Raw genomic sequence first — 17207 nt, 5'->3', positions numbered from 1 at the left:
AATGCATGAGAAGCCCTAGCAAATCCACCACGTGTCAAAATTTAGCTAGGGGGTTAAATTTAAACTGGTTAACATTAACTGCAATTCTTTTCATTTCCGAAAAATGAAAAGGCCTCAAGCACTCCACCACGTGTCATGCTATTTTCTCATCGCATTTCCGCAAAAATGGATGAAAGCCCTAAGCACCTCCATCCACGTGTCATTCTATAGAATGAAGGGATCTGAACCAGTTTACTGATGGGGTGATGTAAACTACTCATCATTCATCCTCTTGATGAGACCACTCGTCATTGACATGACGAGTTATTGCTTGGCATGCGAAAGGTACAAATAACACAAAGGAATTAAACTACTGAAAAGACAATGGCAACTCGTTGGATTTTGTGAACCGTTGAACCTGTATCATGGCTGGGTGTAGGATAATTACCTGTCTAACTGAAGTCTCTGAGCTGAATCGAAAATAGCGAAGTCCTCTGTGAGCTTCTCTCTAAGTGTTGACCAAAGCGAGCTTCCACTATCGACCTCCTGTCTTGCTGACCTCCTCTCTCTACCAACTCAATTCCCAAAGTCCAGCCACTTCCCAGCTTGTCTCACCTCTATATTCCCTGGCCATCGAGCTCTTCCTCGATGCCGAATCGCCGAATCGTGTTTATTATAATTGCTACCATGCAAACCGCTGACACCAAACCCAGAAGTGTTACCTGTTTCCTGAAAGCTCAGGAGGTTTGCATGGCACAACACAACGCATTGTAAACATGCCTAAGAGGCTTGAGACAGCTGAGAAAAACAAGTGAATGCCCTGGTCAACATGAAGCGTTCAGAGAGACTTAATAAAATAAACATACAATCCTATGGATTGATACGATTTCAAAGAGAAGGATTCTCTTTACAGCCATGTAATTTTAATGTATCTTCACTATTATGAATGAAATAGGTTTATGTTTGCTTTATTTCTGTTACCAATAATATTTATCTACGTCAGAAGAATTACTGAGAGCATTGTTACGTCGACTCAACGTTGATGACTTTGTGTCTGATTGGCGGTGTGACATTTCTACTTATTAAGTTTTCTGAAGCATTAATCCATGCTTATAAACTGTATTTTCACATCGTTCCCTACAACGAGGTCATATTAGCAAGGATTTCTAATAAATTATTCCTCTGTGTGTGCTGTAGACCTTATGAAACCATTAAGGATGCATTATTTAGGAGAAGCAGTGGAAGTTAATGGTCTCCACAAGTCTCCCACGGAGACCTGTGATGGCATATGAGAAACTCGTACTCCCCATTGTCTCTCACTATCACCCTTTTCTTTCCCGATGAGGCTGGAGAGGAGAAGAGTGGGATGCTGGATGCGAGAGCTCTGAGCTATTCTCTCCGTCGGAAAGTGTCAAAAGGCGCTTTCTGGGGCGATGCTATTACATTGACCTCCCGGGAGCTGTTTCATCGGGAAACCAGCGGCGTTACTTCTCCATACAAATGCAGCATCCCGGGATGCAGCAGGGAGGATCTTGCTTGTGTGTGTGTGTGTGTGCGTCTCCTTGCTGCGATGTAATCTTCCCGCAAAATTCAATTCTCTGATGCACTAGAGGGAAATAGACTTTTGAAGTGGCCAAGTTTGGGTATAATGCTCTCTCAGACTATAAACTCTTGTGTGTGTGTGGTAGAACATCCCAAGAGAATAACTTAGAGGCAACCAAGCTTAGGTTGTTTATTTATTTGATGATATTCTGAACACAGCACTTAGAATATAGTAGTATTATATTGATTGATTGATTTGGTATATATTACGTCGCATTTCTTCCACTTTTGGCTAATCAGGGAGATGAGTGATGGTATGATGAAATTGAGGAAGGGATACAGAAAGAACACATATACCCAAGCCGGGATTCGAACGCGGGACCTCTGGTGTCTCAGCACGGTATGCTAACCACTTCGCCACGGAGGCCGGCTGTTAGAATTATATTTACTACTATTATTGTTATTGTTTTACTATTACAATTGACGGAAATAAAATACGGAAAAGGTACCTAAACTTTAATTGATTTTTTTTAAAGTCCACTTTATGCACAAAACGACTAATTAAACTGATCTACGAACCACTTTGCCATGTGGGCTGCAAGGGGTGATCTTTTAAGAAGTCACCAAAAAGTCCACCTGACTTCAACGTAGTACACCCTCGTTGCAGGTCAACGAGGCTCTGGCGTCTGAACCTACTGTCAATATAATCTTCCGTAGGGCTGTGTTGTCCTTCTGTGCGCTGATCGCCCTTTTACAGCCTCAACTTTTAATTAGGTAAGGATATGTTAGCCGATTTTAGTTACGATAAAGGGCTGGACCCCGTATAATGTGACAGACAGAACCAACATTCAATCAATCAATCACTGTGCCATGTGCCTCCCCCGGAAATCTAACCCTGTACCCCTTGATTAGAAGGTGACGGCCTCGGCTGCCTCTACTTGTGTGCATTTTTTGTAACATGGTACTAGATATGGTCCAATCAATCCATAATCCCCACCTGGAAATCTGTGCATCAACAATAACATTCTTGTAGACTTTGGGCCAAGGTAACCCCTACTAACTTCACTACAGGGATATATTGGCAATAGCCGTACGTCACTTATTTTACTCTTTGCTATTAGGAAGAAGAATTCAAGTAATTTTGCACCCTGAAATTTGCACATTAAATAGACAGTGGTGTTATTTATTTCATTAACAACATTTTTTATACACTGGGCCAAGAAAATCCCCGTAGCTCCCTCTACGTGCATAGTGAAATTACTCTGTGTTGTTTAAGAAACAAAATTCAAGTTGTTCGCCAATTAGAAAGTTTAAAGTAATCAAAGGTGACGTTTGTTGTATTCCAGCAGTATCATTTTATGGACCTTCGACGTTGGAAAATTCCCAACCACCTCGCCATTGAAAACGGTACATCTAACATTATATCTTTCCTACACTTTTAATAGAGAAGCTTCATCAGTTTACAGAACTGAAATCTGTGGAAATATTTCCCAGATATGATGATTTATGCGGTTGTGCCCTGATCAACGAGAATTAAAATTGTGACCTTGGAGTTGACGTCACAGGAAAAGAGGCTCAATGAGACTGGGTGCTACCAAAATATCAAAGTAGGTCCACGTTTCTGCAAGAAAAGGCCAAGAAATAAACCATATACCACAAAACATGGTTCAACACACTATTCTAAGATTTCTACGGGACTTATACGACAGATGATGGCGAGGATTGGGTATGATGAAGATTCATGATTTACTTGGCTGTAGCTTGATCTCTGATAATTAATATTGTAACCTTGGAGATGACGGCACAGGAAAAGAAGCTCAATGATGAATGGGAGCTACAAAATTGTATGATAGTAGATACGCTTTCATTCATGAAGAAGACAAGAAATAAACTACAGACCGCAAAACATGGTTCAACACAAAATCTCAGGATTTGAATTGTTCTGCGTTGACTTTATTGCTGGACGAGCAACCCCAAAAGTACAGAAATATCAAAGATTACAAAGAAACTAAAAGACAATACATTACAACAAGAAAAAATCACAAGTTAACAAAAACAATTTGAACAGTAAATTAGAATTTAAAAGTCACGCCGCAACCGAATTGCGCACACTTTAGATCAAGGATTGCGCACAAATCTCACTGACCTGTTTTGCGCACAGATTTTGATCGAACGTTGCCACTTTGATAGCTTTAAAGTCTGTGCGCAAAAATGTTTTTTTCTTTAGACAAGAAGAGAGAGAGAAATTAGAAATAAAATAGTAAATCTCTTAAGGATTAAATAAAAAAATATAATTTGACCAGTAAATGTAGCAAGTCAAGATATGTTAGGTTAGGCAAAACACAGCAAAAACACGTGTAAGTCCACACACACACACACACACACACACACACACACACACACACACACACACACACACACACACACACACACACACAAACAAACAAACACATCAGAAGTGAGAACGGCTTGAGAACATTTTACATCTGACAACATCGCCTCATTTTTTTGTGGGCAATCCTGTACATTGTGACAGCTTGTCAACGGCTTATCAGATACTACTGATAAAACCGGAAAGGTTGTAACCAAAAGTAATTGAGTTGAAGAAAGTTAAAAGTGATATGAAAATTATTTCTGTCACAGGAATTTTTGATTATTCATAGGAGGGTAAGTCAGTAAGTAGGTCACAAACGTCTATTAAAAAAAAATACTAAGTAAGATACTGAAATGAAAACCGTTTTTATTTTATAACATAATCTCCACCAATATTTTTACAATTATCTCATCGCTTTGTCAGCCCCCCCCCCCCACCCAACCTGCTGCATAAAAGTCTTTGGGCTGCCGTCCCAGTCACAGTCGCACCTCACTTTCAACATATTCATTGAGGCCTCCCCGAAGGCGCAGTGGTAGCGTTGTCGCCTTGTAATCAAGGGGTCCCGGGTTCGATACCCGACGGAGGCACATAGTGGTTCGGATTCCTCTTTAAATTGTAGGTCCAGTCCCGATTAGCCTTACTGTGCATAAAGTGGACTTAGAACACCAATTCAATCAATCAACATATTCATTATCCGCGAAACGTTTGCCGCCACCGTGCGCACAGTTTTCGGAAATTCTAACGATTATGCTGTACGCTAAACCATGAGAGCACCCTATTGTAGTTGCTATCATCTATGCTATCATCACTCGCTTGCCAGTGTGCGTCTGCTATGTAGCGATTGCTAACTGAATAGCATCAAGCTGGATTGTGCTGCCACCTAATGACACCCTTAGAAACTACTCACTGTATTTTCAGTTACCCCACTGACTTCCCCTCGTATCGTGCTTCTGAGCGTTGATCAGTGATTCGCGGAGCTTGTCGCGAAAACCTTTGATTTCTGCCGGACGTATGCAATGGATGATAATGTTGAGGATAAAGATTAGACATTGAAAAAAATATTGTAAATAATGGAGTACTATTGGTGAGGTCGACACGGATTACAAAGTGCTGTAGAACCAGATAGATCGTGCGTGTAAGTAGGCACGTACTCGTACCCACGCTACAATCGATGCAGATATCAATTTCCTTGTTTTTCAATCCGTGATCCCTACGTGAAGACTCGCTCTGATCAAAATTAAGTTGAAAACAGGCTCTCCTCCTAGAGGACTGGAAACAGGTTTTGGGGGGAGGTGGGGAGAACACCACTTTGAGTCGCGCACGGACAACTTATCGAGTTTGAACAACGCCGGAGTGCTTTCGATTACCTTCCTACACGAGGCGAGTTCTCACACACAAAGACCGCGCTCCGCCGGAATGTAATGAGATTACTCGCCGTTCAGAGAATAAAGGTCGGCTGATTTTCTCATCGGTGTTTCCTGAAGAAACAAGACGTTTCCAGGCTGGGGGACGCATTGTCACGTTGTTGCTGCCTCCCCGTGAGGTCTCGCCTGACACGATTTTGGTTATCTCGTTTTCCTCCCTTTCAGAACGGTGAAAGAGAAGCCCTTCTTTAGAGCAAGGGCTGCTCGGAAAGCAAGTGTTCAACGCAGTTGCAAGTAACAGTTATTTCTCGAATGACGGTAACACGTTTGGGTTTGGGATTTTTATTTTAACTCCACATTATGAGCAGAAAGACTAATCGGGACTGAACCTACAGTCACTGGTGTACCCATGATTTCTTTTGAAAGGGGAGCTGAAATACAGAAGCATTTTGTAATTACCATTTTTAGCCTTCATTTTTAAAGTTATTGAAAGACAAAAGTTGAAATTGGGGGCCATTTTAAAAGGGTTTGAAATTTACCACTTTCGTTCTTCCCAAGTTGTTCACTGCCTTCATTTCAAATTCTTGATTTTCTAAAAAAAATAATTCCGGAGGGGCTGTAGCTCCATTATCCCCTTCCCCCCTGTGTACACATGTACCTACAGTGTAAAGTAGGATCTGAACCACCATATTCCTCCACCAGGTATCGAACCCGGGACCTCTTGATTGCACGGCGACGACGTAACAACTACTCCATCGGGGAAGCTGGTAACAAGTTTGAAAGTGAGTAAATACAACTCCGTTTCCCTTTCAAGTAACTAGTAAAGAAATTAAGTTAATACAGTTACTTTTCCTTACGCGGGCTGTCTATAGATCAATAGATAAAGAAATCAGCTATATAGTTTCGGGAACGAATTCTCTTATAATGAAAGTTTATACCTAATGTCTAGAAGAAAATCTGTAAATTTATCCAACAATTTGTCATTTTGTCTCTGCAAATCACGCGCAGAAAATTTCGCTATCTATCGCAGAGACTTATCGCCAATAAGTGGCTACAACCGAATATTACAGGCTAAGTCCCGAATTCGATTCCCAGTTGTAAAAGTGCTTCGGATCCCACTTTAAGCTGTACGTCCAATCCCAATTATCCTCTGTGAGAATAATGAGAATTTTATGAAAATTTTCAAGCCAATTGTGGTACGCAACACACAACACAAAAATTTGAGTTCACTTAATGTTTTTATGTAGCAGTAAAGCTGTTATGTATCCAGATGAGCAATCTGTTTGTATATAGCCTATTTGTGGATACTATATTCTGCACAGGAAAGTACTTAATGGAAAAACCTTAATGAAATGGGAATGTTGTTGCCTTTGATGTCGTTTTTTTCTGTCAAAAGCTTTACGAAAAAGCGGAAAACCAGGAAAAACCAGAGCAATATATGCACTCGAAATAAACGCTGACTTAACCTGAATGGTAATCCGATAATACTTGTTTGAATCAGTAAACAAGCGATGTTCGGCAACTGTTCTCGTCCCTTCTCTGTTTAGTTTAACATTTCAATTTATGTGTAAGTATCCCGTTTTTATATCTATAACTTTCGTAATAGGTACGAATCATTTATTCTTCATATATTACAATGAGTGTATGAATTAACGGAGGGAATGCCAGGGATTCTCCCCCCCCCCCCACACACACACAAGATTTTATCCCCGGCAAGAGAAAATCACTTATATCCCTGCCAGGGAAGTTTTGATTCCCCTCAAATAAAATAGAATTGAAAGCATATAATACTATTTCTTAACTTGTAACAAACAAAATTGGAAAAAAAGTTCGTGATAATAATGTTTCAGTCAGGGTTGACATGTTTAAAACAAAAGTGTTTTAAACAACTTGTTTTAAACGTTTAAAACACATGGCTTTGTTTTTTTACAAATGTTTAAAACGTTTAAAACAAAGTGTTTTAAACATGTTTTTCTCAGACTTCTTTAAAACACATTTTGATACTTGATGTTTGATAGTTTGTGGTTATTTGCGTGTTTTGTAACTATGCCTTTTCATTCAATGCGCGTAATTCTGTTTATTGCGCATAGGAATCTATTCAGTGGCTGAAAATGTATATTGAATTAACAAAGAAACAACATAGTGTTGAATACCCGTGGGTTACGTTTAAAACACCTGGCTATGTTTTCCTGACAGGTGTTTAAAATAGTTTTTAAATTGAACACTACATGGATGAAACCGTTTTGTTCCTCACTTAACACACTACAAAATGTGCACATTGAGGTTAATGTCAATATTTAGCTGCATTCACGATAAAATGTCGTATTAAAAAAAGAAAGAAACAGTAGCTACCACGCTGACTCATTGGGACCTGGCAACTGTGGTTTAGTTGAAACTTCTCGAACAGCTTACATGCGAGTTATTCAGACTAACATAAATGTGTATTTTACGAAGTTAGTCAAGCGTTTACTTTATAATATGAACACAATCCATCCTTAATCATTATTCTTAGGAAAAAATTGGCATTGTGTTTTATACGTTTTACATGTTTAAAACATGTTTTTTTTTGTTCTTGTTTAAAACACTGTTTAAAAATATTTAAAACAAAAAAATGTTTGTTTTGTTTCTTTTAAAAAACACACAAATGTTGCCAACCCTGGTTTCAGTCATCAAAGATTTCCATTCCGAAAAGTATACAGCCATGTGGATTAAAGAAAGACACCATTCTGCAACTGACCAACCTCACCGAGCCGAGACAACAGCACGCTGTTTTCCATTTCAGTTCTCAAGGCGTAGTGCTCATATTTTACATGTATTAAAATGTTCACAAGAAATTTGTAGTTCGGTTAGATGGACGTTAAATTTAAACTTGTCAAATAGAAATTTGGTCAATTTTTCGATGTTACGAGTTCGATAGCTCTTTTTGTGTAAGAGTTTGGGTTTTCTTAGAATGCAAATACCCTGTTTCTAAATTAAATGTAAATGTTATCACAACACTATCTGTGGAAGGTTCCGGCGTGATCAAGAAAGTGTGGGGCCATACATCTGCATGACGTGGTGCAAAGCACAGGGGAGCACTTTACTTGTTTTTATGTTATCATAATATCTAATGATCTAGGTTAGAACCATTGTTCTAAGGTACTTTGAACCGCAAAGCAATACTTTAGTTTTCCTACTGGTAACATAGCCTACATACACAAATTTACATACCCCAATGGCCCAATACATCTTGGATTGTGTGATCTCAAAATAGCCTTCGCTTTAATTCGGACATAAGAATAGTACATATAATATCAATCAGGTAACCATGTTTTATTTAGACAAGTTTAGAAGTATTATAAATATGTGTTCAATAAATATAATTACAATGAGACAGTCTCTTCCACTTGTTTCAGAACGGGTGAACGACATAGACGGATTGGAGCCTGTCGCGTGCCAGCCTTGGACATCCAGGTTGCCGAAAATGGCACAGCCCGACCTCGACTTCATCGGTAAGTACAGGTAGATACAGTTAGAAGAAAATACAATTCTAAAGCTAATTGTTATATCATGTTCCGTTTAAACACCACCCATGTGTATACTTGGGTGAACGAATGTATGACGAAAACAAATCCCAATCAATGCTGCTTAACTTTGAGCTCTTCACGCCAAAACAAAGCAATGAGGTCAGCGATTCAGCCAGTACTGTTACTCACGAACTACCCCATGAGACTGACCGCTGCATGTTCATGGTTTTTCCTCCTTGACACCACCTATTTGCTGAAAATAGAATACCTATATGTTTGTGCAACATTGTAACAAAGGTCTCTTAGCATAAGTTTCGGATCATAATAATGCAAGAAGAACAGCGTGTACATATTGCCATCGGCACTAGCAAACTAAGTGTTCGATTAATTACACAGATCTGGAAATGGCGTCCTAATTACTTTTGTTTATTCTTAAAGTTTTCGATGTGCTGAAACCGAAAAGGGTTCACGTCAGGATTCCAGGCAAATCAATGACAAATGCAGTGAGTGTGAGTGTTAGGGGGAATCAATGCCCTATTGCCCCAGGCTTGAAACGTGCAGCTGAGGAGGATGAAAAAGTTGTCCTGGAAGTTGTAAGGTAATTTGCTTGTGTTAGGCAGGTGGGATTGAGGAAAAGTCAGTGCAGATAGCTGCCCCGCGTATGGAAACCAGGACCTCGCAAATTCTACACAAGCGGGAAATATTTTCTAAAAAGTATCAACTACGCTTGGGTTTCTACTGTAAATGTAAGGAAAATTTCCGAATTGAAAGCTTGCGATATATTAAACTTTACCTTCATCGGCACGTCAACTAAGGCTGGGAGAATGAAGTAGAATAAAATAAAATTACATACGTCAATTATAAATTATGTAAATTAACTTGAAATATACCTGATAGTGGTTCTTATGGAAACATGATAAAGATTAGTTTGCCAGTTTACGGGTATTATAAGTAACTTACTTTTAAACTGTTATGTGAAATTGATAAATAAATCACTCGTAAATCCGTAAAACTTGTCATGAGGACAAGTGGTTACATCATTAATGAGGATGAATGGTGAATAGCTACATTTTCCATTAATCTATTAGGAGTGGTTGCCCCGCATCTCCACCACGTATCATTCTACAGAATGATGGGATCGAACCAACCACTCCCAATAGATTAATGGAAAATGTAGCTATTCACCATTCATCCTCGTTAATGATGAGACCACTTGTCCTCATGACACGTTGGATGCTTGGCTGCGAAAGGTACAACTGAAATAGAGTACCTAACTATACAACTAGAAATGGAAAATAGTCACTCGTTCGATTTTGTGAACCTTTGAACCTAAATCATGCATGTTATGTTTAGGATAATTACCTGTCTACATTTAGAAGAATGCTAATGAAATTGATCACGTAAAGTAAAACTAAATTGAGCTCTCTCTAACTCTCACCTAACTCCTTCCCTCCGTTCCAAAGTGTTGTTGCCTTTCTCTAATCAAAACCAAAAGTGAGTCCCTTGCCAGTCTGTCTGTCCCTCTCAACACCTCTCTCTGCAGACTTCCTATACGCTGATCAGTCAATTTTAACCTTCCTATTATTGCAAACTGCTTACTCCTTGTTCACCTGTTGTAAACCTTGCAGCCTCAATATATCAGGAAGTGGAAGTCTGCTTAACACTCGACTGTGCATAATTCAAATACCTGAGAGGACTGGACAGCTGGTGTAAACAAGTGAATGAACTTAGGTGAAATGACGCTTAGAGAAAGGTAAAATAAAAGTAAAGAATAATCCTACGGATTGAAACGAATCAGTCGCATTCACCGTTTCCTTGTACTCAAGCGACCCGTAGTTCAAATTCTAGCGTAACTCAGATTTTCCGGCCTCTAATTCGAACCCGGAACTAGTGTTGCCCACGGGACGAGACGGGACAGGATTTTAAAAATTCGAGCGAGACGAGATTGATCATGTGTCCCTTTGACAAACGAATATTTTCGAGACGAGACAGCATTTCACAGCATTTCCACGAGACGAGACAGGCCAAAGTCTCGTCTCGTGGGCAACACTACCCGGAACCCATTGGGGAAACGTGGCTTGATGGAATTCGTTCATTATTTATATCAGAGACAGAATCACAAAGTGTTTAAGACATGACACAAACATTCTACGCGTCATTTTGGTCGCTGAGCTTCATTATTGAGCATACAAACTGAAAATATCAAAAAGTCAAACGTCGCTACCGTAATCAGTAATACTTAACATATTCTTTTCATATGAAGACCTACTTATTTTAAGTTTTTTCTTCCCATGCTTGCTAAGAAAACAGGGCATGATTTCATTGACAAAGAAAATATATACCAGCGAGTACACCTCCTTTCAGTCCGCAAGGATTCTAATAAGGAAATGTTTCTCCTCGCGGTTCCCTTCTGTAGGACTTGTGTCCGTGTCTGCCTTCGAGCATTGAAAGGCCTCTTCGTTCCTCTTCAAAGGCGCTTGCGGGCAAAAAAATATATATAACGTTAGGTTTCGCCCCACGGGCTTCGTCCTTTTGAAACGGACTGAAAGATGTGCTCGTTAGTGTTCTTCTGCCATCTCAAAGACGAAAGCGGTCTGTTTGCGATTTCTTCCCATGGCCATTTTGATCTCTTCTACTTCACAGCGTTGCTTTATCTTTAGTGAGACTAGATTTTGTTTTTACCCCAACATCGAACTATGCACGTTAATATATGCAATATTTACTTTACTATTCTTCGATACTGTTTAGCATTTGAAATACTATGTGATGTTTCTTCCATGCATGTATATGACTAATTAGTTAGTCATTTATACTGTAAATTTTTCAATAATTTCCTAGTTAAAGTAGCACTAGGGATAACCAAACAGTTCAACAATATATATATATATATATATTCATTCATTCATTGTTTTCTGCCTAATTGGCAGGATTTTCACTGCAATCTCCAGCTTTCCCTGTTCTCTGCCTTACGCTTCGTAATAGCATACGACCCAGTTAATTTAATATCATCCATAAGCTGATATCTCTTTCTTCCACGGACTTTTCTTTCTTCAACCATTCCCTCCAAGGCATCTCTTAGCAGGCAGTTCCTTCTTAGACAGTGTCCTAACCAGTTTCTTTTCCTCTTCTTGATGGTCTCCAGTATTGATCTTTTTTCACCAACTCTTTTCAGTACGGCTTCGTTTCTTACCTTGTCCGACCATTTTACACGCTCCATTTTTCGCCATGTCCACATTTCAAAAGCTTCGAGTCGTTTCTCTTCATTTCTTCTCAATGTCCAGGTTTCTGCACCATATAGTGCTACACTCCACACAAAACATTTCACTAATCTCTTCCTTAGACCTATGTCCATGGGTCCACAAAAAACATTTTTTCTTCTATTGAAAGCTTCTTTTGCTATTGCGATTCTCATTTTCACTTCTTGGTTGCAGCTCATGTCACTGCTTATAGTGCATCCAAGGTACTTGAAGCTATCCACTTGCTGGATTCTTTCACTGTTTGCTCTCACATTAATATTCCTTGGTTTCCGTCCTATAACCATTGCCTTTGTCTTATTTACATTAATCTTCATTCCATACTGCTCACAGCTGCTGTTTAACTCTTCTAACATACTATTTATGGTTATTTCATCCTCAGCGAATAATGCCATGTCATCAGCAAATCTTATGCAGTTTATTCTTCTTCCTCCCAATTTGACACCTCCTGTACCCTGGAAACAAGTTTTCACTATATCTTCTAAATAGATATTAAACAAAGTAGGCGATAGGCAGCATCCTTGTCGTACTCCTCTTCCAATTTCACAGCCTTCTGTCATTTCGTCTCCTGTTCTCACTTTAACTCGTTGATTCATGTATAATTTGCTTAGAAGTCTTCTCTCTTTCCAATCTACACCAATTTTCTTCAGAATTTCTAAAAGTTTAACCCAATTCACTCTATCAAAGGCTTTCTCCAGGTCTACAAATACTACAAACACCTCCTTTCCTTTCTCTAAATATCTTTCCCCAATGGTCCTCAGTAAACCAATTGCATCCCTTGTACCTCTTCCTTTCCTGAAACCAAACTGTTCTTCCTCTAACTCGCCACTGACCTTCGAGTATAGGCGTCTGTTCAGAATTCTTAGAAGAATTTTTGCCGAGTGAGATATCAAGCTGATTGTCCTGTACTCAGAACATTTTCTGGCATTGCTTTTCTTCTGCAGAGGTACCAAAACAGTCTCCGTGAAATCTTGTGGCCAATCCCCTTTCTCATAGATTTCATTGCATAAGTGCAGTATTTCTCTTTTTCCATCTCCCAGGCATTTGATAAGTTCAACAGGAATTTCATCAGTGCCCGTTGCTTTCCCATTCCTCATTTCTTTGAGTGCTTGCTCAAATTCTTCATTCAGGATATAGTATCCTTTCTCATCGTCAGGCACGTCGTCTTCATTTTCTACATTCAGACTGTCTGGGCGATTCTCTTTCTGGAGCTCTTCAACGTACTTTCCCCACACATTCGATATTCCTTTTTTGTCTGTGATTTCACATCCTTCCTCGTCTTCTATCATCCACATTGTTTTCCATTTCTTCTTTTGGAAGCCCAAGCAGTTTACTTCACGATACATCAAGTCATACCTTCCTCTTTTTTCCAGTTCTTCAATTTCTTCACATTTATGTTTCATCCATTGTTCTTTTGCCCTGTCAGTTTCTCTTCTTAGCTGGTTATTCAGTATCTTGTAATTATGTCTTCCCTCTTCTGTATTTACATTCTTCCATTTTCTCCGTTCCTCCATTTTTTCCAGCATACTTTCAGTAATCCATGGTTTCTTTGCACTTTTCCTTTCCCTGTAGCCTATTGTTTCATCCACTGCCTTCTGTAAGCAGCTTTTTATTCCATCCCACATCTCATCCTTATTGTTACAACTAGCTTTAAACTTATTATAGTTTCCTTGGAAATGTTCTGCAAATTTTTGTCTTTCGTCTTCTTCCCTTAGCTTCTCTAAGTGGGGTTTCTTGCTCACCTGGTTTTGGGTTATCTTCTTCAATGTAAGATTGATTTCTCCTCTTAGCAAGATGTGGTCTGAATTAATGTCAGCTCCTGGCAATGTCTTCGCATTTTTCAAACAATTTCGAAATCTTTCTTGTACCAGTATGTAATCTATCTGGTATCTTTTACAATCTCTTGGACATATCCAGGTGTACCTCCTTCTCTTATGTTGCTGGAACAGTGTGTTTCCAACAATTAGGGAGTTTCTTTTACAGAAATTTACCAGGCTTTCCCCTCTCTCATTTCTCTCGCCTAATCCATATCTTCCTACTGTACTTCCATCCTGCCTTTCTCCTACTACAGCATTCCAATCACCCATTACGATAATGCACGATCCCTTTCTCTCTTTTTCCATCAATTCCTCTATCTTCTCATAGTTTTCCTCCACTTCTTCTTCTGACAACCCACTATGTGGCATATACACTTGAATTAACACTAAGTCTTTCTTCTTTCCTTGAAGTTTCACCATTATATATATATATATATATATATATATATATATATATATATATATATATATACAGGGTGTATCATAAGTGATGGTCATAAATGAAACCAGAGATGCATCGCGTCAAACCCAGACGAAAATTCCTATTTCCACTTTTTCGAGAGATGCTCAGTGTCGGAGCTAGACACGACCGAAAGTGTGGGAGAGTACAGTTCACACCTCTGTAGGACGAGTACTATGGCAGTTAGAAAGGCGGTTCCAAAGAAATCATAAAGGAAACTTATGCGCTCTACCAGAAACGCACCATGGGAGATCTGTGGGACCTAATGCGGAAGGGACTCCCCATTGGAAATGGGGTTCCCCGTAGAAAGAATACGTGAAAGGGATATCTGAGGAAACAGGTGGACGTCAATTACATGATATCCAGATACCATTCACAATTACAGAAACACTATAGACGAAACCGGGATAATTTTAGCATTGTTGCGTTGCCGGAGGGGCAATGGGATTAGCAACACCGACAGGAAATGCATGCAAAATGCTCGTTGGCTGACGAATGTCATGGGAAAACATTGTTTAGCTGTGGTTGTAAATATAAAATAGTAACTATTAAAATTCCTGTATCAGTGAAAATTGATCTCTTTATATTCTTTATCTATATATAAAAGTCTGCCATGTATAGTTTCTAATTTGTACTATTAAGCTATCCTATACGGAATATTGAAGAATAGTGTGTCATATTGTCATTTCCTAAGAACATGGGAATAGGGAAACTTGTCAAATATCAGATCCTAGAATTAAATTTGCAACCTGTTACCACGAACACATCCACACTTGCACCTACTTTTCTTGTAGTATTAATACATACTTACAAATTTAGAGACCCTGAAACGAGCCCAGTAACTTCCACAAATTATTTCGCGACTGAGGAAATGGAGGAAGGAATGTAGGTCCGCTCGCTGCAGCTTTGAGGCGAGTCGCCATGGTTGCGGCAACCTCGAAGCGCATTCCATCGCCAACTTGTTTGATTGCGGATTAAGTTGCCTTCAACATCTCGCAGCCGTAAATGCTGTAGGATTCCTCCGCGGCCCACGCACTCTTTCTCAAGCTTAGGCCCCCTTCACTGCGTGACGTCAGAACTGCTCAAAGTTTCCTCCACGAAGTGAGGCTTACTCTACAATTCTGGCGCTCTTTCAACATTAAATTCGTTAAGAGTGTATGCTGAAATTCAAAATTTGGAAAATGAAGAATAGAATGGACATCAACTGCAGTACGTGTAGTAAGTAGGTTCTTTCGTTAAGAGTTTATTAATTCTAACACCATTAAGCCTTGTTTCCATGATATGAAAAACTCAATATGCTGACCAAGGCAGAAATTTATTTTATTATAAAACATAAACTAAACGTAACGTTTCAACCTTCTAGCAAGGTCTTCTTCAGACTCTGCACCAAGTACAAATGTAACAAGGTACAAAAACAGGACGATATATATACACAAACATTACTCCCCTCCAGACTATTAGAAAGTTGTTCTAGAACATTCTAGCAGGTGGCTTTCCCTTGCCGACTGTACTTTCACCTAGAACGTTAAACATATTTTCTTCCATCTATAATGTGGTTGGACAAGGTTGTGTGTATATATATCGTCCTGTTTTTGTACCTTGTTACATTTGTTCTTGGTGCAGAGTCTGAAGAAGACCTTGCTAGAAGGTTGAAACGTTACGTTTAGTTTAGGTTTTATAATAAAATAAATTTCTGCCTTGGTCAGCATATTGAGTTTTTTATTAATTCACGGACGCCGGCCCGGAGAGTATATTAGTAGAGCTGAGCCGCTATCAATACATAGATAGTATCGTTTGGAATTTATTTACCGGTACCTGCCGATAATTTTCCAGCATTTTGGTCTTTTTTCCCAAAAAAATACCGCGCAACACTTTCGAGGAGTCGAATTATCCTGAAAATTATGCAAAATTTGACGTATTTTGCAACCAGTTTTGTCTGAAGGAAAAAAATAATTTTGTGATAACATAACATGTATTTTTATATTCTGATGTAATTCTCTAATATTTTAAAGCAAGAATCTTGGTAAATTGATGCATATACAGTAAAACCTCGTTAATCCGGACCCCGATAAGCCGGACTTAGCTTAATCCGGACAGGCAAAAAAAAAAAAAAAAAAAAGAGGAAGCGGAATGCATGGTTTTAAATGTGGCTAGAAGTCAACAATCGCCGGACACATTATCATAATATGGGTATCCCGTGTGTACGTACTGCATTGTCATATTGCATTAAATTTTACTGTACTGTATAGTGTATTTAGGCCTACGCCTTTTAAATCCACCATAATAATCGTGTTTTGTTGCTATAAATGGAGTTTTAATGCACTTCCTACTGTTCTTTTAGGTTATTTCAGTTAATCCGAACTTTCGTTAAACCGGTCAACTTATCCACCCCATTAGTCCGGATTAACGAGGTTTTACTGTAATTAAATTGGAATACTTACACACAAATATTAATCTATGTTTTTAGTAACTTGTAATTATTACAATTTACCAGCATCGGTATCGATAGGAATCGGTAAGAGTATCGACAGCGGTATTGGTATCAGTTCAAAGTGATATCGGCTCAGCCCTATATATGTATATTTAATAATAAAATAATAATAAATTAATAATATATTCAGGGAGTTGAGCATTTTGTTATTGCGCCCAGAATAATGAATCAGTAGGATTCAGAGGCCCTAGTTTGAAAAATACACCAGACGAGAGCCTCTCTCTCTCTCTCTCTCTCTCTCTCTCTCTCTCTCTCTCTCTCAACATAAAAGATTGAAATGGGATAACAGTATATGAATTCGTTGGTTTATTGATTGATTTGGTTTGCTTTACTTTGGATTTCTGCCACTTCTGGCTGAACGCAAAGATGAGGATGTGTGATGAAACGGTGAAATTGATGATTGACGTTTTGCAGCGCTCT

The 17207-nt window shown here is 39.0% G+C and overlaps 1 protein-coding gene across 1 annotated transcript in view; it reads left to right on the top strand.

Annotated features, from left to right (window-relative positions):
* bma (SCY1-like protein bma) overlaps nt 1-17207 on the top strand; it is a 554791-nt gene that overhangs the window by 347147 nt on the left and 190437 nt on the right. Inside the window, exon 4 of the mRNA XM_083123076.1 lies at nt 8655-8750. Coding sequence (XP_082979202.1) covers nt 8655-8750 — 96 coding nt within the window. The remainder of the gene's footprint in view (nt 1-8654; nt 8751-17207) is intronic.

Source organism: Lepisma saccharinum, chromosome 5 (assembly GCF_977018435.1).
Source record: "Lepisma saccharinum chromosome 5, izLepSacc3.1, whole genome shotgun sequence".
In the NCBI taxonomy this organism is placed as follows: domain Eukaryota; kingdom Metazoa; phylum Arthropoda; class Insecta; order Zygentoma; family Lepismatidae; genus Lepisma; species Lepisma saccharinum.
The sequence above is the reverse complement of the archived record's forward strand: the minus strand, read 5'-3'. Positions and strand labels throughout refer to the sequence as shown.